The 27,867-nt window shown below is 32.0% G+C and overlaps 2 protein-coding genes across 2 annotated transcripts in view; one reads left to right on the forward strand and one right to left on the reverse strand.

Annotated features, from left to right (window-relative positions):
• The window catches only part of LOC130900523 (uncharacterized), a 57,207-nt gene extending 40,747 nt beyond the window's left edge, over window positions 1–16,460 (forward strand). The window contains exons 2-3 of the mRNA XM_057811215.1: window positions 14,256–14,457; window positions 15,719–16,460. Of these exons, the coding sequence (XP_057667198.1) occupies window positions 14,256–14,457; window positions 15,719–16,460 (944 nt within the window). The remainder of the gene's footprint in view (window positions 1–14,255; window positions 14,458–15,718) is intronic.
• LOC130901021 (chaoptin) overlaps window positions 1–27,593 on the reverse strand; it is a 371,072-nt gene extending 343,479 nt beyond the window's left edge. The window contains exon 1 of the mRNA XM_057812071.1: window positions 27,321–27,593. The gene's annotated coding sequence lies outside the window, so the exon portion shown is untranslated. The remainder of the gene's footprint in view (window positions 1–27,320) is intronic.
• Window positions 27,594–27,867: the final 274 nt, after the last annotated feature.

Here is a 27,867-nt window from a genome sequence, read left to right on the forward strand (position 1 = left end):
CAAAATAAATTGAAGACGGAAATTGAAAGGAAGCTAAAAGATCTGGAAAAACTCGTCTGGAAGTGTTTTGTAACCAAAATTTCCTAAGAAACCACAATGCGGAAAATTACAAAGACTTAATCAATAAGCTTAAAATTTCATACAAAGCTTTGGGATGTAATATGTTTTTAGAAATACATACTCTGCACTCTCATCTGTATCTAGATTTCATCAAGATATTTTATTAAAAAAGCCCTATCTATCTATTGTACATTAAGGAGTACATTAAGTGTATGTTTTATAAAAATATATGTCTTGATGTCACAAAAACACCTGATGTGTTAATTTTTTTTAATTGATATATTATTGTTTGGTGGCCATAGTACATTCAAAATTTGCTATTTTCGTGTGACAAAAAAGTTTGTATGTAATGTTTTCAATACCATTGAAATTAATGAAAATAACTTCTTCATACTTGCTTACTTATCATATTATGTAAAGCTCCAACTAATGCCGAACATGTTTCAGACTTCAATCTATTTGGAACTACACAAAACTATAAGCAACACTATCCATTGAAAATCAATGATGACTCTTGATTTTTCATAAAAATTCAAATAGTTGATAACCAAATAATCTCTGCATCCTCTTCACTTATACTAGACACTAGGTATTCTATTTATTGATATGTATATTTGAGTTATCGGGATATTTGAAATGTTCATATTCTGAAGATATAGTCGAAAAATTGTTTCTGGTTTTTCAACTATTCTAGGTGGCAAATTAGAAATTTGAAATAACATTTTTGATTGGAATAAAAAGTTACATGTTAATATAACGGCATTCGTTAAGACCAGTACCACCTCTAAGCTACATGAATATAACCGTTATTATCTCCACTATGTGCCATGTTTTGTCAAATAAACAAAGTTAATTTATCTACGATTGAACAATATACCCAACTGAATTTAATTTGGAAAATGTAATTCCAAAATAATATTTACCGAAGCTACATTTATTCCAGCTGGCTGGTAAAATGATGTGGAATATTTCATGTATTTGGTATAAATTGTATGCACTTATTAAAATTTTTAATTTAGTGCAGAAATTATCCCATAACAACGGTACGTACCTAAATAAACATTTAATAATCGATTGATGACATTATGATTAATATTTATGCGACAAGAGAACTATATAGGGTGTTTAAAAATACAGAGAATGATGACTTTCATAATTCATTCATTATGTAAATTTGATTATATGAATTACATGAAAAATAACTCTTCTTTTTTCTTTTTGAAATAATTGACCTTTAATTGTCATATAACTTAGAATAGAATAGTAAATTTCAATCACGAATTAGGATAATTTGTGTTGAGGCCATTGACAATTTCTATGGTTTATAATCGCTACTACCGTTTATCAATTTGCAAAACATTAATACGGTTCAATTAAATCAATAACTCATACTTCGAATGAAAAAGATGAATGGGAATTTTTTGTCCAACAAAACTTTGGGTTATATTAAAAAATTATATCCATTATTTACTTCTTTGGAACTACCACTGAAATTTGATAAATAATTAACAAGAGTAAATTGCGGAAGTAATTCAACCAAACTTTTCTGCAACTTTGTAATTGAAAGAAGGGTTTCAAATAAGGTTTTGAAAACTTTTCAGAGCTCAGAAAAGTGACTTGAGAGAACAGAAGTAGCACTGTCATGAGCTCGAGAATTTCATTGACAACATCTTAACATTCAAAAGTATAAATATTTACTGTAATACTACCCAATTGATTGAGAGAAATTCAAGAAAGACTGTGTAGAATTTTGAGCACATTTGAGATTGAGAACTCACAACTATAATCTGTCAATATTAATCATCACTCAATTGATACACTAATGATTTTAATTTTGTTAGAAAATCTCTAATTTTGGGACTCTAGAATAGTGCCACACCCGCACATCAATCGCTTTCATCATCAAGGTGGCAAAAACTTTGAAATCATATATATATATATATATATATATATATATATATATATATATATATATATATGTATGTGTGTGTGTGTGTGTGAAGGACTTTTCACAAAAGTTTCACTTCTCCTTATATCTCCTGCTTGTTCACCACCCTTTTCAAAATCCTCAACCTCATGCGCTCTAAATCCACCTTCACATCATACAACCATTTCGACCCTGGTATCATCTTCCTCCTCTTCTACTTTGTACCACTTCATTATTCTTATTTCTGCTCAGAATCCATCCCTCCATATATAAATAAATCATCATAGACTTGCATTTTTATCATCTTTAACACATTCTACTTCTCTAGTACTCCTTCTCCCTCTTAGTTTGTTTTTCCTGTTTATGTGTCATTGTGAATTATCCTATAATATTACCCATATTATTATATTGGTTCCCCAGATAATTTCGGCCTCTTTCTCCGTCATCCTCATTGTCATGACAGATAAAGCATGAGTCATGATGGAACTTATCATCTCATATATTCCAAGTTTTGTTTAGCTTCATTTCTCTGCTTCCATTCGGAATTATTCTATTTGCAGCAATCAGTCTACACTCTACTGATGTTTTATTTCTTCTCCCCGCCCCCGCATGGCTAAACAAATATCATTAGAATCGATAAATACGCGAATGTAATAATAGTAACCCCTGATAGATTGGTCAACCAGATCTTCTATCTCCTATTTGTGAGAATTAATCACATGAAAAGTTCTCAATGCCCAAGGAACTTTGTGCAATAATTTAAATTTCCTCAAATTAATGGTTTTTTTTTGTTATAATTGAGTTATCAATTTTATTATAAATTGATTCGATGGGATTATGAAACGCGAAATGGCTCTTCTACATAATATTGATACTTCTATTAGTTTCTGTATCTGTTAGGTGTTTTGTATCTACTGAGTACGAGCATAAAATTGAAAAGCACTCGACTGTATGGACGAGCAAATTTACAACAATATTTACGGGAAAAGCATCAAAGCAAATTCTTAAGAGTGACTTAACAATATAGAAAAAAAAGTCGATCAATTATGAAAGGTACTATATTCATTTTCTTCAGGATCTGTGTAAAAGCTCTTTTATGGTAATACATCATCGAAATATCAATGGGGTATCTCTTAATCAATTGTCAAATCCAAGAGTATTTTGAAATAACCAGTGTCGTGAAAAATATAAGTCAAAAAGAAACAAAGTTATACACATATGGTGATTTTTTCCAGAACAAACCAATTTCAAACATTAATCTTCGTTTTTTAAAACCAAGCAATATGAATAATAGTTGTGGTGTGGAGCTCCTAGCTATAAATTCTCAGTCCATTAAAGTTTACCAGATTTTGACTAATTCCTGCGGAGTTCTGCAGGACACGTATGCGTGAAACTATTGGACATTTATCATTCTGTTAAGAATGTGTAGTTTCTCCATAAATTCACAACTTATCTGAATAATAAATACTGGTATGTATGCACAGCTAACTTCTGGAAAATTTAAAATAATATATTATGTGTAGACGTCTTACAAAAATCAATAATAAATCCAGTCACCAGCTATTTAAGGTGGAAGACGAATTTTAAGAGCATTTACTGAAATTATTTAATGAGTTCATGTACTTTGCGTTGAATATTTATAGATTCGTATTATCAAAGCTATTGTTGTAATACTAATATAAACATTCCGTAATTTTCAAATTTTGTTTGTTGTAAAAAACTTGGAAACAGATTAAGAGAAAGTCGTAAATGAAGTAATGGTTTTTATCTTCCAGAATAGGGTAAATTAACTGTATATTACGGCGGCTTTTAGACAATAAAGTTAATATAACCAAACTAAAGTATGGGTGATCTTATATTGTGCAATTTCATTTAATGCTCACTTTTGGTCTTCAGATGCCAAAATTCTGTTGCTATGAGTAGATTAGTAGATTGAATTTTATAGATTCTTAGCCGAGCAATATCTCTGTAGATAATTAAATTAATTATTTCATATATCAAGCGAGCGAAAAACAAGAAGACAATGGTGAATTGATGACAACTTAAAAAATATTGGGAAATACAAAATACATAATAAAATAAGAACATTCTATTGGAAAATGTATGGCAAAAACGATATATATATATATATATATATATATATATATATATATATATATATATATATATATATATATATATATATATATATATATGGTTCTAAATGCTCTTGATTTTATGTCTATTCTGTTTTAAAATTAGTTTTCCTTAATTTTTAAAAGATAGATGATATACTCAACTTCAGTAAAGTCGAAACGTCAATTTTTATTTTTCTTTCAAACATTATTAAATTTTAAAACAGAAGAGACCTTAAATCGAGATTATTTAGAAGCATTAATATATCAAAAGGTCAAAGAAATAAGAAATTGAAGAGAACCACCGAAAATCTTAATTAATTATTTCTCAGACGATGAATAAGTATTCGAAAGCTCGGAAAATATATTGAAGTTAGTCCAGTTTGGTGTTTCCTTGTTATGTTCCCAAAAAACCACTCTTAGTAATTATAGAACTTAAGAATGAGAGAACCACTACAAAATGGAATACATATAGAACTGTCAAAGAACAGCAGTGCAGGAACTTTTATATAAATTTAAAAGGAGTACCTTTATTGAGAAAACGAAAGATTTCAGAATAATTAAATATACAAAAAATTATATCAAAACTACATAGAAATGAAGCTTCCAAATGAAACTAATGTAACAAATGAGCAACAGATCAATATTGAAATGCTGTTTCTAGATTTCCAACAAGCGCTTGATTCAATCAATAGCAAAGAGATATTAAAGGCTCTGAAAGATCAAGGGATCGTAAATAAAAAATAGTGATGAGAAAATGAGAACCTGAATGTGGAGCACGTTCTAGGAAATATGGGAAATGTGAGAAAACTCAAGAACTGGTGGTGGTGAATAATAGGATAGGCAGACGACATAGTCCTAATTATAAGGAGGAGAAACACCGTATGGGGTATTACAAGCACTTTAAATACAACAGAAATAGGAGATTCTTTATTTGAAAGAGTACAAAACTTCGAATGTCTAGATATAATGATTAACATTAATGGTGAAAGAAGATTGGTAATGGAGACGAAATATTAGCAAAAATAGAGCATAAGATCGATACTTATAAATGGTCGCACAAAAAATAACAAGAAACAAATAATGGAAGGAAAAATAAAGAGAGGAATAGTAGGATCAGGATTGATAAATACATACAGAATACGGATACGGAAAACATATAAATTATGAAAAAAGGACTTGGAGGGAGTGTTATAGTTGACAGAATGGAAATGCAAAGAATAATATGTTCACCTTCAGTCTCTGAAGACGATAAATTGGTTATTGAAACGCTCGTCAGACAATTTGTGTGTTGGTGTAGTGATAGTGTAAACAGTATGTTCAGTACAAACGACGACTGTCATGCTGTTTTTTTTTTATTTTTTGACGGAAGCTTCATAAAGACTCCTTAATTTTTATATGACTGTAGAGTTTAAAATGTCTAGTTAACATACAGCAGTTCGTTCAGAAGAAAGTTGATCATTGCCTTGTAATTTCTTAGAAATATTTGTATCTATCATCCAAAAGCAAAGCTGGAGTCTGTATGTTAAACAAATTGATAGTATTAACACAATAAGCTCCGATTTTGATATTTATCGGTAGGTTACTATTTTATATATAAAATCAAATTTTTGTGAAAATTGCGAACAAGGATTTATTTTTAAATTAAATTGAAATATCTAGTATCTTTGTCGTTTCAGATGCAACTGTCAAGTATTACAGCCAGGTGCAGCGAATCAATCTTAACGAATGTTTTCCTGGTCCAGGGCCATTAGCTCCCCCCCCTCCCACAAATCATTAGAGATGCGCTGGCCTTTCGGTTTAACTAGTCAAAAGCAGACAGCAATATTTTCTCGATACACATAATACAAATTTAAGCTAGAAATGAATGGAAATAATGTTATACACCTTTTAAAAAATAATATAGATTTCTTCTAAAAATAAACTACCCCTTAGATCACGTCTCTTAGTGATAAGCAATAAATTATAGTTTATGTGAAGACGTAACATAAAGTTAAATAGTTAAATTTGGCGTGTCGTGATTTTCAGAAGAAATAGATTTACCGAGAACATAATTATTGAGTTTCAATCTAGTTTTAGAGACTTTACTTATAAATTGTCTTTGTATCGATGTAAGAGTCTAGTATTGGTTCAATCAACTTATTAAAAGGAGTTATCTTGTTGTATTACTCATTACTTACAAACCTATCCATTTTTAGAACATTTCGTTTGAGGTCGTTCTAAATTATTACATTGTCATATTTGAATACATTAAAAATTTGTCTTTGAAATTCTAAGTTTCATAATGTCACCTCACAGTATGAATGTTCCGTTTGCATAACGTCGCATAGTTTGAAATAAAAAGTTTGAAAGGTCAAATAGATATTTCGTTACCTTAACAATATCGGCATCTAAGAGACAAGAAAACAATCTTATTGATTAACTGCTATCAGACTTGCTTCTATATCAGATTTTTTACTGGATATGTGTTCTTCATCCTGTCGAAATATTGTGAAGTTCAATGAAAAGTTTTTCAAGCCATGTTTGTACTATAGTCACTAACTTAAATTATTGTACAAACAGGGACTAATACACTGTTCACACCACCACCATCACTCCCGCCCTTTGTTCCTATTTAAGCTAGTCTTACATCTAGCAATTTCAATGCTTTCAAATACATCCAACAATTTATTATTGGATACATTTTTTAACAATTTCACACTATTAACTATTAATATTTATGTCATGATTGTGACTAGCAGGGTGATCGGCAATACCTGATTTTCCGGTCCGTCCATATTTCAATTGACCTATGTTCTCTTCAAACCGGACAATAACGGATCTCTTAGTCGGCCCAATATACTTCATCTCACAATCTCCACAATTAATTTCATATATACCACTCAAATTATTGTTGGATGTATAAACCAATTTAAAACCCACTCTGCTAAATATTCTTTTCAACCCTTTTGTGTAAACAGGATTGAGAGGTATCAGAGTAACTTTTTTTTTTATTTTGGATTTGGTAAAAAGTATTTTTCTCATAGAGATTTACACTTCTTTTACCTTAACCGTTGAGTACAGCTACATCCTCAAGAAAAGTCTTTTGCTCATTGTATCTCTCGATGGGAAGGGGAAAGTGATCTAAGAAATCCACATATCTGGACCAAACCCTGGGAAAATACTGAAACTCTTGACTGATTTGCTTTTCAAAATGACTCATGAGCAGTTCAGCCATAAACGGTAAAATTCGTTTTGGTACTGGAAATAGTTTTGTTAGATACATATTTTTATTAACTGTAATATTCTTCTATCACATCAGCTCCCAAATTATTAGATTTCAATAAGTCCTCAAGGTACTTATTCGAAGGTCTGTAGGCACGCTGAAAAATAATGAACTCACTTCAATGATTATTTCTCCGCGTGCCGATCCCGCAGACCTTCGACTAACTTGAGTACTTACTGGAATCTAATAATTTGTTTTTTTTACTATTTTTTCAGGGTATGGTTTAGGTACGTGCATCAGACATTATAATCGTGAGTGTGGGTGTAGTGGTGGTGTAAACAGTGTATTCAAAACTGTAATCGTTTAACAGAATCATCTACACTCAAGATTTGAAGTAATTGCACTTTGTGAGAATGGAATTTAATTCTTTCAGTTTTCTTCTTACAGATCTCTCACTGATAACATTATTTAATTCAATTTGGGTATAGAGGTTTTAGGTTGTCCCTGTACACTTCGAATGGCATTAAGCTAATTATCAAAGTTTCATTAAATTTCCTCAAATTTGGAGACACTATTGACTTTGAAATATGAGAACTTCTATCAGGGTATGAACTAAGAATCAAAACAGGTAACCAACTCACTGTATCTTCAAAACCATTTATCATTACCATTACCTATATACAACATCTTACCATGCGAATTTTATATACCTAGCCCAAGAAAATCAATCGGTTTTTTGTGTGGAATATTTCGAAATGGCATATTAGACAGTTTCTGAAGTATGGGAGTGAATCGAAATCTGAAGGTGTGATATTGGGCGAATAAGGTGGTTGGTATAGTACCGCCCATACCAATTCTAATATTTTTTCTCAAGTACGTCTTTCAAAAAATGTTTTGGAATTGTCATTATGCAGACAAGCACCAAATACTCTGTGATTGAATTAAATTAAATCTCTCAATCGAATAGTTCACAATTTTGATCTACATGATTAGTTTTCCCAGGTTTTATCACTTCAAGGACAGTTTCACATTTACTCCAACAAACAGACAGAAGCGTTTTTTTGAGATATCAGTAATTTGTGGTGATGCATTTGGAGAGAGCCACTAACTTTTGCATATAGTTTTATCATTAAACACCATTTTCACTCTTCATTAATCGAAATATATAAAAAAGGTTGTGTATGGTGTTGTTAAAGCAGTACGTTTGATGTTATGGATCCATTGGTATTGTTATCTTTGGATAGCATATGGGGAACCAAAACACATGTCTATCTTTCCGATATGATGTGATTGTTCTTTGATGGTGACAAGTTCCTCGATTGTCTAACATGGATTTGCTTTGCACTTCTGCCCACAGCATTTACATATATTCAAAGTGATTGGATTAACATTTCAAATGTTTTTGCTCGCTATTGTTGCGTTACTATCCAATCTCAAAAAATATATCAAGTCGGATATACCACTGTGGGTTCTCTCAATAATTGGTTGCACTCCTTTCTACCTTCTTTCCAATGCCTTTTCTATTGTTCTGTAGCTGATACCACAGAGTTCAGATACCATGAGGGGCTTGTCTGTCTCCGCTTCAGTAGCTTATCAGCTATTTCAATTCCCTTCACTCCGGTCTGTCCCGGAATCCATCGTAGAGTAACTTCATTTCTCTCGCCTATCTCGTTCAATTTTCCTGTACAATCCCTAACGAGTACGGATTCTATGATATTGGAGATAAAGATCTAATGAGTGGTTGCACAGGGTGATGATCTGCAGTTTGCGACAGTTCCTCTTTTGATTGAACTGGACACATTTTTCAATTGCATAAATTTATGTTTGAAAAATGTTTTGTTTGTTACCCAAGGTTTCATTATGTTTGATTCTGGGCACATATACACCTATTCCAGTTCTGTCTACTACTTTGGTACTACGTCCGTACACCAATTAATTACATTTCTGTTCATTTTTTGTAGGTATGGTATTCTGAACTGAACGTTTTTGATACATTATTCTGAGCATTTGGTTTTTAATCCAAGATCGTTGTGATATGAAAGTATATATTCATAGTAAACTTAAGAGAAATTTAAGCTGCTATTCAATTGAGAGGTAGCAGAAAATTGATATTTCAAATTATTCTGACAATATTTATTGTGGAAATGTTTGACCAGAATTTGTACCTAGCTATGTTGAATAACTGTATCTCTGGTATTCTCAAATGGATGTTGAAGTTAGGTATCAATTTATCTTAAATTATTATCAATAGCTGACCCTGAAATAGTTTTTTCTTATAAGAGTCCTTTATTAGCTGCAATAATAATTTCATGTCTTCTCCTTTCGATATATTCGTAGTATCTACGAAACTAGGTTCAGTTTAGTTCGTTATAATTGGAAGTTTTGATGAACTTTGAACAGACAGTATTTCAAGTTTCAACATTGACAAATCAATATATCTACCGTTGTTGTTTTCAGTAATAAATTCAATTATATATTAATTTGGAATTATTTTTCTGTTTCATGGGAAAACAAAGTGAAGCAGGTCACGTTGTCATGAAGCGAATCATTAAAAACATTTATTTAGATATACCTAATTTTTTTTCCATTAGGACTTCTAGGAAAGTATAACTCAGTTCAGATCACATATCAGCGGATTGAGGATCCTAACCCAGAATGAGATTTGTATTGAAGGTTTAGAACGTCCCGTGACGAACATGATATTCAAGAACTTCTTTGTGCGTTAATTCTTCCAAGATATTTATTTAATTGTATAAACGATTCTAAATGTTCAATATTTGTTATTGAACAGTTGTCAACGATTTACTCACTGACAATGTAAACATTCATGTTTCATAATAATAAGCCCTTTTGATGCTGAAATGCCGAAATGCGGAAATGCCATAGACAAATAATACAGCCCTCCAGATGAACGCATTAACCCACCGGTGTACCAGGTTAGAGAGAATAAGAAAATAAGATAAAGAAATAATACTTGGAATAATAAAATGTATAGATTCATTTATTAAACTGAATTTATAGTGTTTTCCAATTTTCATTTAAGTACTTTTCTTTATTTCAATATTTCTAGAAGATGTAGATAATGTAATCTACGTCACATTATGTACTCGTGGTACAATTTGTTAAATACCACTTCACTCATAATTATCAGTACTTCAGACCAGCTCTTGAAGTGATTTAGTTAATTAGGCTACATATGGTTTTCACTGAAGTGCCATGTAATCGGTTAAATTTGAACATTTTCATTCACTTGAGTTAATCACATAGTTTTGATACATGTAATAAAGTGTTACTAGGATGATATTCTAGGTTTGTTGTTTCAAATTGAATAGTAAACTATGATTACATAAGAAAAAAGTTTATGTACATAATATATACTCGCCGTTAGTACTCGTACATAGTACATAGTTTGTTAAATTGTTCTAATTTGTTGTGAGTAAATTTAAACATGAATCAACTATGATTTCTAATTTCATTTCAGTTTAATAACGATATGATACCTAAATCGTGATCATGGTAAATTTCGAGAGTATAGGATTATTTGATGTGAAAGTACAAGTATGCCCATGTATTTCTTCATTTTTGGTAATAGTACGGGACACTATGCTTCTGAATCTCCTTCTTTACTGGTGGAATATTTAGACTCTTCGAAGCACTTTACTTTGACATCTTTCCAAAATGGCTTGTTGCTTGCTATACCCCATAACTGGATACCGTATGTCCAGAAGGGTTTAAGCATTACTTTGTATATAAAACTTTGTTGGACATAGATAGCTGGGATCTTCTGCCAATAATCCAGTATAATTCATGTAATTGTAGATCAAGTTGTTTCCTCTTTGCTAATATATGTTTCTGTCAATTTCATATTTAACTGTATTCGCATGATTCAATTGTTTATTGTTATTGGAATATTCTCTTCCATGTTTATTTAAACAGTTATACCAAATACTTATTGTCATTCATAATGACAGATTGTATAAAAGATGGGGATATAAAAAAATAAATAAATAAGATATTTTCTTATTAATTTCAAGAAAATCGGGTACTATTCCATATTCCTATTATAAACTACTGTCAATGTTATTCATCTCTCTTGAATTGGTATCTCCCTATATTGGTAGAAAAGTTTAGGATTATGTAAAAAAAGAAACAATTTGAAACTCTCCTCTACTTCTTAATCCAATACCAATTCTAAACCCTTAAACCAATTATTACTGGAGGTTCTCGGCTTAATATGAATTTGATATAACTTCAGAAAAAGTATCCTACCTGACTTAATCCTGGTAGACAATAAGTTGATCCCTCTTCCATACATCTATCGAAAAATTAGTCATCAAGTTCACTATAAATGTGTTTTGTAATATGTAAGAGCCCGTGATCAAGTAAAGTATGCGAATAATTTAATGAAATGACCACTTAAATATATTTGTCTACTGTTTCCTTAAACAAGAAAACGCCTTTCAAACGATTACATAAAATACTATTCCAAACGATTGGACCATCTAGTTTGACTATTTTGGATTTAGTACAAGTAGTTGTACGAGAAACAGAAATATATTTTAACAGAAAGCTAATGGAACAAAAACTCTAAACCTGAGTTTACACTGGTATATTCATTGGAAGGAAAAGGTGGAAGTCAGCTCTACCAAGACGAATTATTTGATGCCACCCATCTCGTTGATACATTAAATCAGGAAATAAAACATATTATGTAGTAGAATAAAGTGAAAAAAACCTGATAGTGATTTCTTATGCTTTCTCGTTGGAACATAAGCGTATTCATTTATTCTCTGCATTGGTACGGGCAGATACTATTAACATTTGAAATGTAATATTCAAAGCAGTAGTTGCAGTAGCAAATTATTCAGTTTTTTAAAATACTTGAATCAAATTATGAAACATTCAACACCAAGTTTATTTGAAAAAGGTTTATCAACGAACCTAATATTCATACATTCGATATCAAATCATTATTAAAAGAACGTGCCTGCGTACTTAAAATAAACGACATATTTAGAAAAAAATGTTTCTTTTTGAATATTTAATACACATATTTACAACACGCTCTTTGAGAACCTAACATCTTGTTAAAAATAGTATAATTTATACTTTCAGACCTTAAAACTGATAGGTACGGAGGTTTATTATGATTGGATTGTTGACGAATTAGCTAGGGGAAGCCAAATCGTGTGTACTTTTTTAGAATAAATTAGATTGGGACGGAGGATGCATGCTATTTTTAACTTCAAAGTTTTGAAGAGTACTACAATTTATGAAAAATTCACCACAAAGCGTGAAAGCGTGAAAGTTCGGAAAAACTTCGACTATTAACAGATTATACTCGACTCAACTAGTTAGAATTATATGAGTTTTTGAAATGAGATTCTATGCATAATGTTTATGTACGAGTGCCAGTTGGAAAACATACAACCCCTTTCATTCCAGCCTTTATAGTTATTCCGAAAATATACCAAGACACGTTAAACGTATTTATCTATTGAGTTACAGCAACCAACTAGATGCATCACAACGAAAATTTTAAAATGTCGTATGAAAATGAGGTTGACTTGGGTGAGTTATCTAATTTTTGGAATAGTTGGACCACATTTCTAGATATAGTTGATGATCCTTAAACCCTGATACCTTTTTAAATACTGTTGGAGGAATAGAACTGTTACTAGTTGAATCTCTCTACACACCATTTGAATTTCCCCTTCAAAGTCGGGCTATACTATTGGCCATTCTATCGATCTTTTTCCACGTATCCACTGTATAATAGCAAGAAAATAATGTGAAGGATTGGAACTTGGAGAATCAATTCAACTTTACAAACTAATTTTTGATTCTAAATTTTAGTTTCAGTTCAGGTCACCATTTAGATCCAATGATATTAATAATAAAAACCGTTCAATAGATTTTTCTCATTTGCATATTAGGTATGATCTTTCCTGACAAGTCGCGATTATCAAACCATTTATTAGCAACAATTTACGATTATCAACATGCCGATTGGGTAAAAACGAACATTATTAGAAATAAACATGAAGAATTAATTGGATGGAGTCCGGCTCTGGCTATCGTAACGTTAATAGTGAAAGTGTCAGTTCCTATAAAAATAACTCTTTTTCGATAGTTATCACAGTCCTAAAATATAGAGACATTACTAAGTAGAATCTCATACATTCATACTAAAACAGTGAATTTGTTACACACTGTGCTATCAATTTTACACCGCACCGGTTTGGAAGAAGAATTCGCAAAAAAAAACAAAGCAGCTCTTATCAACTTGATATGAAGTGGCCTGTGCCAAAATAGGTCCGCATTCTCGAATCAAAGCGAAAATATTTCTAAAATTAATGATGCAAAATACTAATGTTGGGACTTCTGACCACAGAAGCTCTCAGAATATAAACCCTACAAAAACATACTCATCTATACATTAGTCAACCACAATTTCCTACAAAACATCAAGCAATTGTTTTTCCAGCTGTTGATAACCTGAAAATTCAATATTACCTGATATCACTTGGAGAACTGATCGGTACAAAAAATATATTACTCATATCCAGGCTGTCAAACAATAGAATATGCATGTACCTCGCAAATGAAGATACTGTAGACCGCTTCATGACCTGTTATAAAGGGGTGATCATTATCAACATTACTTCGATCCAAGCCCAAAAGCTTATAACACCTTCCGAAAGATTAATACTCTCAAATGTATGCCCCACCATACCATAAAATATCAATACACTCTCACCAATATCTTTTCTCAAAATTAGCTCCACAATTCCGGAATATAACCACATCTACAGCTTCAGAAGACAAATCTTTATTTCACCATCTACAATCCAAATACCCGACTGTCTAATGATTACACACGAGAACACCACCTACAGAATTTACCTATCCCAAGACCGTCTACTATGTTTTACATGTAAAAAACCAGGTGCAGCAAACTGTGAAAACTACCAATTACAAACTTATGAACAGCCCCAAATAACTGAACTACCACAAAACCCCACCCAACCTTCCCAGCAGCCCCAAAATACCGAAGTCAATACTCCACAAGCACACACCAAGATCCAATCAGAAATCCCTATAACACCTCACTCCCAGAATGTACCCCCCATAAACATAAAAGAAATTCCGTAAAACAGCACCAAACGCAACTACGAGCAAATAATTACGCCTCCCCCTTCTTTCTCCAAACCAAATAGGCCAAGTAAAAAGCCTAAAAATAAACCAGACATCTCTACAGAAATTCTTATGGAACCAATTAGAAAAGTCATTTCAGAACAGAATCCTCCTTTCATATTGGACCACAACCAGATATCTGACCTTTTTGAAAATGTCTACGGTTCATTTGATCCCATTAGTATAATAAAGAACTACACAAATGATTTTACTGGATTAATAGACATGCTAACAAAAATTTACCCTTTCATTGAGCACAGATCTATCAAAAACAGATGCACTAAACGCAAGAAGAAACTGTTTTCTCACCTACAAATGAACATACCAGAAACAGACCTCTCAGAAACAGAAAGTGATTCATCTCAAACAATATTAACTAACTGAGCCAATAATTTACTTTAATATTTTTCTCCCCGTATTCTCATGGACTTCATATCTATACTACAATGGAATATCAATGGCTTTTATAACAACTTACCAATGTTGCCAAGCATCTTATCCAAACAGAAATGTGAAGTTATTTGTCTTCAACAAACCAATTTCAAATACAATAACAACGAACTGCTCAGGCAATTAAACAGCTTCTACAAGAACCGAATATATACCGAAGTAGCTACCGGAGGAGAAGCAATATTTGTGGAAAAACCTCTCCACGCTGCAGAAATCACAATCCTTACTAACCTTGAAGCCGTAGCTATATAACTACACACTAATCCAAAAGTAAATATATATATATATATATATATATATATATATATATATCCCTCCAGCATATCAAGTAGATACTAAAGAATTAATTGAATTATTGGAACAAATTCTTCAACCTAGAATAATAGTTGGAGACTTCTATGCTCATAACACCATGTGGGTGTCAACATCAATAAATCACAGAGGTCACTTACTAGGAGATATTCTTGATGATTTAACATACAATCAGGACAGGGTTCATGTATTGACCTCACTATCTGTGACCCAACTTTGACTCCAGCTCTTTCCTGGGATCGGCTGGACTATACCTACAACAGTGACCACTATCCAATCGTCATACATAACAATAGAAAACCAAATCACAATCACGACTTATATCCAAAATGAAATTAAAAAAAAGCAGACTGGGCTCTTTTCAAAACAATTATCTCAGAAAGTTTGACAACTTACACACAACAGATATAGACGAAGCTTTAGAAAACCTTATTAGTATTTTCGTGCGAGCAGCAAACATATCAATCGGACTACACGTCTGAAACGACGCAATCCTGTGCCGTGGTGGAATAGCGACTGCGAATCAGCAATTAAGAGCAACAAAAAAGCTTTCAATAGATATAAAAGACACAATACATCAGCAAACAAAATCGAATTCTTGGAAACCCGAGCTGAAGCTAGACGTACAATAAAAACTGCTAAACGCAAATCATGGACAGAATACGTCTCTACAATAAATTCTGAAACACCCATGACGGAGGTATGGGAAAGAGTGAGAAAAATATCAGGACTTTACAAGCACCATAATATACAAATACTAGAGAAAGACGGACGCACAACCACAGATAACTCCAAAATAGTCTCAATACTAGCTACCACTTACAAAAACCGCTCCATCACCCGCAATTACGATGATACTGTTATTACCCATGAGAGAGAAGAAAAGGATGAGTTAATGATACAGTTCGATGAAAACGAACCCATCAATTTACCCATTACCACCCAAGAATATGATGAAGCTCTTTCAAGCCTGAAAGAAACGTCACCAGGACCAAATGAAATACCAGTTGTCTTCTTGAAACATCTCCCCTTAATTGCTCACGAATACATCCTTAACCTGTTCAATACCATCTGGCTGCAGCATAACTTTCCTGAAAAGTGGCGTGAATCCATAATAATTCCTATACTGAAACCACAAACCAGTAGAATCCATCCTGAATTCTATAGACCCATATCACTCACATGTGCTATGTGAAAAAATTATAAACAACAGACTGCTCTGGACTCTAGAAAAAAAAAACCTATTATAGCGGAACAAAGCGGATTTAGACAACATAGATCAGCCCTAGATAACATAATAGGCTTGGAAAGTGAAATCAACGAAACATTTGCCCTGAAAAACAGCTGTTTAGCTATTTTATTTGACATTAACCGAGCTTTTGACACTGCAAGGCATGATTCCATCATAAAAAAATACGAATTCAACATACATGGTCACTGTCTGGATTTTATCAAAAACTTCCTGGGAAATCGAACATTTAAAGTTAAAACCAACGGCACCACCTCCGAAAAAACATATTTTAATAATAGTGTACCCCAAGGAGCAATCTTAAGTCCACACTCTTTATCATCGCAATCAATGACATCCTGAAAAACTTTAAAAACATCTTCTCACAAAGTCAGGCTTTTATCCATAACTTAGAACTGTGGTCATAAAAAACTGGTTTCAATTTTTCAACTACAAAGATTCGCTATATTCTTTTCTCAAGACAAAAGAACGTACCAAACATACCGGTACTGAAACTTTATAATGGAGACATAAAAATGGAAACAGCAATAAAGTTTCTCGGAATAATATTCGACCACACACTAAGCTGGAACTATCATATTAGAAATCGATCGACAAACATTACTAACATTGTACCGAACACTTAATTCGATCAAAACTAGATTATGGATCAATTGTATATTCCACAGCAAACAAATCGCTTCTGAAAAAACTCGACAGCTTTCACAACTCAGCCTTACGTTTGATAACAGGTGCAGTGAAAAGTCTGTACTGCGAATCAGGGGAACCATCCCTGGGAGACAGAAGAATATATTTGAACCTTACATATGCAGCCAAACTACAATCCAATCCTTCCAATCCGACCCTCCAAAACTGCTTCTCCAAGAAATTCCCAAATCTTTTTTCAAAAATAAAAGAACCCCCAAACCTTTCTATGCTAGAATTTGATCATATCTAAGCGAATTAAATTTCTGCAATTGCAAATTGACTATAAAACACATAATCGCAGAATGTCCTTCTCTTAACTCAGAAAGATCATCATCAAATCTACCACTCGGAACAATATGTGAAATTTTAGGACCTAAATACAATATTACTCATCTTAAAAATTACCTTAAACAGATCTCTATCATAAATTCAATTCAACTACTATTCATAGATAAAATGCTTAATCTTTACTTAATCGCTAATAACAAGTATACAGTTGATGCGAATTTTGTAATAAAAAAAAATTGAATAGATAATTCTTAAGAATATGATTCTTTGATAGACAGGTATAACCTATACGGTTACAGAAACTTGTAATTCAGGTAAATTATTTCTATTAATATATTCGACTTAAATACTACCGGGAATAATCTACTATGTAATATGGCTTCACTATAAATCATTTTAATCCACGGAAATATTATCACAAATTGTTTTCACGAATTAAAACTTATCCAACAGATATCTAGCAAACTGCTACCAAAGCTCAATTAAGTGGTATTTCTAGAAACGACCCTTGAAAGGAAGTATCAGTCAACCCCCTTTCCATCTTCGATTGTAGACCGACGTAATTTAGAACAAAACCAACAAAAAACTGTCCCACTTGAAAATAGTTATAATACAACTGTATACTTCTGATTGAAATACAAATTGTCATTCGCTTTCAAATTGGAACCTTGTAGAAATTATCTATGAAATTTATCAATCAATATTCTTCGTATACAATTGCATGTTGAAGAAAAATTTCATTCATCGTATTTGGCTTCACTGGCCTATATTAATTGTACCATATTTCAATGCACAATTCGTGTCGCAGTACAGGGTGTATCATTTTCAATGTAATCATTTGCGTAGATGATAATAGTGACCTATGCTTCACTTGATAAATATTAACTAATTATCTAAATCGATCAAATTTAGATATACCGTCGACCATTTTCAAGTGAATTTTTAATCTTTCATTTGGCTATTAAGTGATAAAACTAGCGTTGCTACAGAAAAATTACGTATATGTTAAAGGTAAACCCTGAGAGCTGTTTAGCCTACTCTTTCGAATGCGATGCCTACCGTATCTGTAAACAAACCAGTATAGCCGTTGAATTCGTTTGTATAGCTATTTTTTTTTGCCGTAAAAATGATCGTCAAAATAGAGCAGCGGTTGATGTGAAATTTTATATGATTTTCACAAGATTGCCGAGAAAGTCCTGAAGATGATTCCTTCGGGTCATCCTTCCACGTCAAAAACGGATGAAAATATGGAAAAAGTTGATTGACGTCTGTCGAATTAAATTTAAATTAAAAGGAGAACGATTTCTTCTGAAGTCATGAAAGAAACAGCGACCTACTTCTTGAAGAAATGTCCTGCAGTATTTCGAAGAATGGAACGGTATACCTCCATTTGAAGTGATAATAAATAAATATATACAATCTCGGTATTTGATGGTCGCACCTCCAACTGTTTTGTGAGCAGTACGTCCAATTGTGGTGATTAGGAAACTTTTGTTATTTTGCAATAGCAATTATTGATCTCATCAATCGAATTTAATTTTTAATTAATTTTAGATTAATAAAAAATTAATACTTGGACAAATATATCCCATTAACATCCAATGTAGACGAAATTTTCCCAGAAGTGAGTGAAAAGTATATTTAAGTCTATTGTTTGTAAAGAAAAGACCATGAACTGTTATCAGGAAGCTTTGTGCGATTAACAATGAAATCCTAGAGTAATTAGTCGTTATGGTTCCATATATCGTATATCATTCTATCAAGCATTTTCTCCAGTTAGTTCATATAATATAATCATGAAATTCGATAATAGTCTTTCATGTAGTAATAGCTTGTAAAAAACAAAATTCTAGATTCCCTATTAGCTCTTGGTAATATGAGTCCAAAGGGAACAGTTGAAAGAAAATTTTCCAAAGATTATACGCCAGACGTATTTTAATGGGTCATTATTGGAACAAACGTTTATCAAAGAACTACATCACCATAAACATATGCTTGTGAATTACTATTCTAGTTATTCTTGAAGTTATTTGCATTGACTAGGAAGAGAAATATTTCAATTCATATCTGAAAATGATAATAGTAATTGTATTATTTCTCAAATAAATCAAAGAGAAATATTCACAAGAAATCTAACTAGAATTATTGAGACATCAAATATAATTTCCTGATCCATATATTTCATGAAATACACAAATTCTTGTAATAATTTGGATTTGCTGATATTCAGTTTTAACAAAAACTAAATGTTTAAAATAACTTTGCAGCGCACCGAAGTTCCAAGCAATTGTATATATTTAAGAAATAAATCATTTAACGAATGATCTATGTACATATATTATCAATATTTTTCTAGTTGCTTTCTAATTCTGTATATAAATTTTTATCAATTTGTGCCGTATTCTAGGAAAGTCTCAAAATTACCTGGCAGAACAATAAACTTTTTCCAGAGATGTTCAATAACTTAAATAATAAGGAGCGTTGAGCTCCTCAAAATAGACATCACCTCTTCATTTTTGGACCCATGAGCCTAACCATCTTTGACCAATGAGCCATTTTCTAAGTATGGTAACGGAGCTTAATCTGGTGAATCGAGTGCATGAGGTAGCTATTCAAAGCTGAATTCAATAATATTGCCCATTGCTAGAACGGATGTGTGTAGACCTGGTGCATTGTGTTGTTGAAGCAACACTTTCTTCTTAGGCAAATGTTGTCGTTTTTGCTTGATTTCTTCGCTCAAACGTTGCAATCAATTCATATATTGCTCGCCATTGATAGTTTCTCCTTATTCAATATATGAATCATCACGATTCCACACCTTAGCTGCCGATGGAAGTGTATTTGCCTTCTTTGCAGCCTTTCTCTTTAGTCCATTAATTTGATTGTTCTTTTATTTCGAGTGCTGCGAACTGATGTACTCACGTTTTATTATTGGTTATGAATGGATGAAATCGGCTTCATTACTGTTAAACATTACCAAACATTCAATGAAAACACCTTCACGATGCAGTTTTTGTTCCATTTTGAGCAAACGCGGCATTTTGCGCACAGCTCTTTCATGACCAAATTTTTAGTTCATATGCTATGTACCGCGCTTTTTTTTTAAATACCTAATATGTCTGCTAGTTCGCGTTTACAATTTCACTGAAATCACTATTAATGGATACTAGGGGAGTACTGAACAACTTGGCGTCTTCAAACTTGAAACATATACTGTATAGATTGAATACTGTCTAATACACTGGTATTTTTTCAAGTAGCTCTAGATCAGGCCAGGTTCTTCTGGTACCATGCTTGATTGTTATTTTTAATTTAGATACATTTGGCTGCACCCAACTAATATTGTATGAATGAGTGTTTCACAGTTATATCAAATAACTTAATAAGAATCGTCATATAATATATTACTTGGTTACCCCGTTAATTCATTGGACACTAAATTTCTTGATGTAGAAATCAACTTTTTTTTATTATTTACTACTTCCCAACTTCATTATGCATAATCTCAATGTTTTGTCCAACCTTAAAGTATACAAAAATAGTTAGTTTCCCTAATACCAACTTTCAATTTTTGAGTTACTATGTTATTATGATGTCTATTTTTCTTATACAATCTTTTTGCAAAATAGGAACAATCAATTAGAAATAATTAACAAATTATTATTTCTAATTCCAAATTTTGTTCACGTATCTTTTGAGAAGAAATATATATTCTTGACGATATAAGTGAAGAATATATAAACAAATGTTTCAAGAATATGATGCCTATATAATAACACATGTGCAATTAATTGTTTATGTTTTACCGCTCCAAATTTATTTCAATTCATTGAACTGTCACAAAGTATTTTCATATATTCTGCATAGTTTCTTAGATCTATTTTGCTGCACCTTACTAATATTTGTCACATGTATATAATAGAATTGTCCGTTGTATTGTGCAGTATTTTTGTTAGAATGTCTCTTACATAAATAATTTTTGGTACTTTTCTGTTGGAATTCTATAACATTACTGAATATCTATGTACATTTTGTATAACTTTGTTTCTCCTTACATATTGAGGATGTTGAGGTTTATTCTTAATTATATCTCAACTACATTTTAATTTTGTTAACTATAACTTACTAACTACAGTGTTCTTGTGTATGTATCCTGAATAATTTACAATTATGCCTCACCTTAGATCTTTCATAAATCTTTCATAAATGACCATGACACAAGACGATTTCAAAACGTTCTCAAAGCTATCAAATTTGATTTTGATACACAATGCAAATTTATACTCTTCATAAAAAAATACTAGAATAAGAACATATCACTAAATGATTTCAATTTATCATCAGCTAAGGAAAATGTATCAACAGGATAATATAAATTGTTCATAAACTTGGTATGAATGAGAATAAATGCATAATTAAATGAACCTATTTGATAATATTCTACTTCCGTAACGAACATTATGTTCATTGAACTTCAAAGATATTTTCGGTTTATATTCCAATGAATATTTCAAACCGTCAAACAAGCTGGCCATTTGCCAAGACACCAGACAATTCTACAATATCTAAAGATCAACTGAAAAAAGGACCTTGTTAAACATAATAACAATAGAAACAACGATTGGAAGTTGTAAATAATTCACCTAATTTGGGTTTACCATTTGCAGTACTTATGAATTATACCCAATTTTGTGCTATTACGAGGATGGTCTCAGAAGTACCAGGGACAAAAAAGAAAACATGAATTTTGGAGAAAAATATAAGTATTTTTCAATGTAATTTCCATTTAGATTCATACACATTTCCCAGGGATGTTCAATAACTTGATAATAATAATCGTGAACCTCCTCAAAATGAACATCAACTCTTCATTCTTAGAAAATATTTGACCACCAAGCCATTTTTTCCAGTCTGGGAACTGAAAATGATGCGAGGGGGTTGAATCTGGAGAATAGAGTCTATTGTTTCAATTGCTCATTTGTATTAGGAATGGAGTCATATTCACACGTTTAATCCAAACTTTCTAACACAGTGGTATTTTCAAGCAACTACCGCCATCTCCAGGACACGCCAAGTACTTCTGGGACTATCCTCGTTTAAATCCATAGAAAATGACAGAATACTCAGAGTTTTTCTTTAGTCTTTCAATTCGGCTGTTTATTACATTCTGCTTGCATTTTTTGCACAAATTTTTACCAGAAATGATGTTCGTTATACAAATCCTGATAATTTTATAGTCACGCGGTCTCTCTTAATATAACTACTACGGCGAAGACCATGATATACTTTTCTGGTCATTGAAATAACATACAAGTCTGGGAACAGATTTTTTGCAATTTTTCAGCTGTATGAATTTACTTGTAATTTATTAGCATGTTTGCCAATACCAAGTTGTGGGGAAAGTATTAACAAAAAAATTTCATCATACCATAATCGTCAACCCTTTCAATCCAATCATCTTCCAATTTTACATTAATGGCAGCTTTCTGAACTTCAGTTAACTGGGTAGGCATTAATTACACTTTCAGTTTAACTGTACTCAAATTGATTATTGAATTATGTGTCACTAACAATGACAGTGACATTAGTTATGAAATCTGATTTACGCAGGCAAAATATAAGTATTTGCTTTTTCAGTGTACAGGAGTGTACAAAAAATGGGATGATAGGAATTATACACTATTTTTTTTTAAATTCTGAATCCACTTTTCACACAACTACTTCTAACTCGATTGAAAATATATATTCTGGGAAAAAAGTCGAAATAATTTTTTAAACTTTTCACCGGTTTTGGATGACGTCAATTACCACGTGCAGTATTCCTTCACTTTAAAAGTGACAGTTATTTTATACAATCGATAAAAGCTATGAAAAATATAGAAAACCGTTTTATATGTATTGTATTATACAGAGTGTGAAAACACAAATAGAAGAATACCCGATAAAGTGTTCAGAACCAAGTTCAGAAACATGCGAAAATAAGAATCCAATGGTGTGAAGTTATAAGAAGTATCTTCAAAATCATGCTGGCATTGTTGTGAGGATTATTTTAGTGTAAGTATTGCTATTTCTCAAAAGCAATATAACCTAATTAACCGAAGTAATAAAAATTTTTCTAAAGAACTATTCATACCTAAGTTTCTTAAGGTAGACCTTTAATTTTTCTATCTAGACAATAGTAACTTATTTATTTGATGAAGACACAAACAATTATGAACAGTATAAGATTATGAAGCAGCAAGGTGAAAAAGTACCAATAATATTGAAGAAATAAATTGCACTTTATATACTCCTTTGCAGAAATATGCCACCCCACAAAGGTGGTAAATGAAGTCCTGCCCGAGTTTGCTGACAATAGTTATATATCAGTACTGAGTGAACCACCATAAACAAGTAATTATGAAGCATGGTGCAGTACTTCTTAAGTTGATATTTTGAATGATTACGAAATGGACACTAGCTCTTCATAAATTCAAACTTGTGGTAATGCATATAAATTTTGACAAAGCTTTGCAACTTAATATCAAAACAAAGTACAGGACTAAGAAAGTTAATAAACAGTTACTCTTGAAAACAGAGAATATGGCATATTCTCCCATCTATCTGTCACCAAAGTATCCCGGTCGATAGTTCACCTACTTCTATTCATTCCACAAAAACACTTTCAGTCATCGTCGTAAATGATTATCAATGCTAGATAATTTGATAACACTTCAGGAACACAAAAATAAACAATATAATCAACACCCCGTTACCTCTATAAAACCAGATCTTGTGGTTTAACCTTCCGATCAATGATCAAATTTAAGCGTTGCTAGCACATTTGGAGATCGGCTCCTAAGCAAACCTAAAGATACAATATAGAAGAGAGCCGTTCGACTTATAGGTAATCCAAACTTGGACAGCTTAGAGCATAGAAGAAATATCGTCGACCCGACTCTGTTTTACTGATACTACCACGGCAAATGCTCTTCCGATATATCCAGCATATCACCGAAGTCGCCTGCAGGTGTTCAAAGTAACAATTTATCAGGACTCCTTTCTTTAGAGAAGTGCAAACTAGTTGAATCAGCTAGCAAGGCATGTCTTTCTTGAAAGCTACAGACTGCAGAAATTCAAGATCAATATCGACAGGCTTGTCCACGCGGAAGACACCACTTGCATATTCTCTATTTTATTACCGAGGATTTACTAAAACAATAACGTTGATTAAAATTATTTGTTTTGAACAAGAGTTCAACTCTTTTGATGACAAATTCTTCAAACAAACTTCAAAACAAAAAGAAAACGGTAGATATCGATCTAAAAATAAAAAGTTGTAATCATGTACACCGCTTGTTTACTAATTATATATGCAAGTAAACACCTCACACCATTCTAATTATTCATCATACCGTTGTAAGTATGGACGTTTCTAATATTAATATATTAAAGCATCGCTTCATGCTAATAATTCGTACTAATGAGTTGCTTCAGACAACGATAACTATGGATGGAAATTTGGATGAAAACGTGTTCTGACGAGCTTTGATCAATTTGTCCGAACAAACAAACACCGGTTCTCTAATGAGGATGTTGAAAGTACTACTACAATTACGTTAGAACATGTACGTCTTGCGACCTGCGTCTGTTGTGAGTGTTTTAATGATTCAAATTTCAAATATTTCATAAATCTTCTTGTTTACAAGAACATATTTCGAAAGGACACGTGAAAGAGAAACTGACAACAAATATGTCTCTCGGCAAAATTTGGAGAAGTTTGTACAAAACTCAAAACTACGAAAAGTACAATTTTTATTTTGTAATTGTGTTCACATTTTAAGAATATTTCATTAATCAAAAACATGGCTTGTAGTGCTGCTAGACTATTACCTCAGCCAATCTAGATATGTGCACTAACAAAATAATTTTTAAGCGTTCCTCTAACTTCATTAGTGCTTCTTGAGTAGTTATTATTGTCCCATGAAACTGACACTTTGTAGAAGAGTTCAAAATCCATCTTGATATTAGAAAGTGTTGTTAATAATTGACAAAACCAAAAATTCCAACGATACTAAGAGCTTGTTTTTCTTGATTAAAAAACCTAAATATTGATATAAAAGATTGTGAAGAGAATGGAAGAAGCTTAAAAATGATCACACTCCACGCTATTCAACATTACTCAAGTGGGGTTACCGGCGCAAGAAATGGAAAAGGAGGTCACGCTCATGTGAAATAAAATTAACCTGTTTCGGCATTTTTCTCAAATTTCTATGAAACTGCAAATATTTGTTCTAAGACTATCGAACAAGAAAGCCCGGAAGAGAACATTGTAAAACCAGTAATTCAAAAGAAGCTACTGAAATATGTGCTTAGATTTGAATTGTCAATTAAATTAATTAATGTCTACCCCTTAGCTTCAACCTTATTCGATTCGCATCAATTGCAAATTTAAATCTAGACTCGCTTTTTCTTCTTTCTCTTTCACGTTATACACCTATCGATAGGGGCGATCTTTGATTCTAAATGATTTTAGATATGTAACAAGCTAGGAAACTCAGAATACCAAATTTCAAATAATCAAAACTGATAGAGTTTAGCATCAACATTAGTTGGAATTTATATTACCAGAACACACTGAGATTTAAATTGGTTTAAACTGTAAAGTTTTCTTAATTTTTGTATTTCTGTGTACAATTAAAGTGACGCATTCAGTTTATTGATGGAAGCAACAACAAAAATGTTATTGTCAGAGAAAAAGACGACTCGACGTCTTGGTATTGTTAAAATATAATGCGGAATTTAATATAATACATTTGTGAAAAATATGAGGCCAAACCCCATCAAATCAATGTTTCTGCAATTACCTTCAACAATATAATATAAGGTCAATACTTTATTGAAAAAAAAACATATGAACTCTACTAAAGCTTTTAAGATTTAAATTAGTAGGTGCTATACATATTATGTTTTTCAACAATGTAGCAAAACACTATTTTTGCAAAAAAACGGCGCTACTGTACATTTTTGTATTAAGATAGGATTGGACAACGTTACACAATTAATGGTGACAATGATCCCCTGACTGTAGTCATTAGAAAACATTATTTGGGGCTAACTGAGAGACGAGATTTACAACATAAGTCAGCTGATATCGAATATGTATAAAATAGAATTAGTGTGGGATCAAATAACATACCAAATTATGCTGTTTGTAAATCCATTAACGAGCTTTATCAGCGCCTGGAAGCTTGGCAAGTAGAGGGTGAGAGGGAAAGGTTGGAGGACAATATTTGCAGCGGTAATTAGCAACAGCAACAATTTACCGTCGCATTTGCAATAAGAGGTAGTTAGAATTGCACGAAATGATTAAAAAAAAATTCGAAACAAATACGTTTAATGTAAAAGAAATTTATTTATTTTTCAAATCACTGATGAAATCTTTATAATTTTATTTCAGATTCTCGCCAGCTCAGTATATACGTTAGTAATAAGTGAGGAAAGTGATTCAAATGAAGCAATTCTCGGAAATAACGTTTATTGCAGTTAAACTTCTCTACATACTTTCCTCTTTTCTGAAAACGTTAATCTGGAAAGTTTTAACTAATTACGCGCACCTAATTTAATTGAAAATCATTGATAAAAATTTTAAGCTCAAAGAAATATATTATGCTGAGGAAAATTATTGTTTAAAAAGTTGGAAAAATATAACTCTCGTGTTTGTTTTGGTACGTTTGTGTCGCAATATCGATTATTTTGGAAGTTGAGTTATACCTCAAATATTGATCGCAAAACTATACATTTTAATTATATCAAACAACTCGACACGTTGGTTCTAATAAATATACACACCTTTAATAATGAATTCCAATTTTTAAGTTTCCATGTGAAATGAAAAGTTCCTCTCCGATGAAGAGTTTTCAAAAGTATCACTTAAATTTTTCACAAATCACTTAACTTCCTCTGTCCAGTAAAATAATTTTCAATCAAATTGAAACTTTCACTATTAGCGGTAAAACACAAGCTTTCGTTTACGTCTTCTGCTTAAAGTTGTAACCGACGCGAGCCGTCTCGACGCTACCGACCTTCGTGAAGCGTAGTTCGCCACTGCAGTTCACTTCGACTGAAAGCTCCAGTTTTCGAGCTACTAGTATGTCTTTCTCCGTCACTCTTACAGCCCTGCCCCTCCAAAAGCCGAAGTGATCTTGTTTTAAATTAGTGACTACGAATTGGTTTTCTAAGTGGATGATTTGAGTGTAATTCTTGTTGATATTAAACGCTTTGGATGGAGGAAGGAAGAAACTTGATTATTAGAATGTTTTCGAATACTAGTAGCATTTATAAAATGAAATGTAGGATACAACTAACAATTAATTATTGCTTGATGATGAAGAGTTTA

This window comes from Diorhabda carinulata, chromosome X (assembly GCF_026250575.1).
Source record: "Diorhabda carinulata isolate Delta chromosome X, icDioCari1.1, whole genome shotgun sequence".
Classification (NCBI taxonomy): Eukaryota; Metazoa; Arthropoda; class Insecta; order Coleoptera; family Chrysomelidae; genus Diorhabda; species Diorhabda carinulata.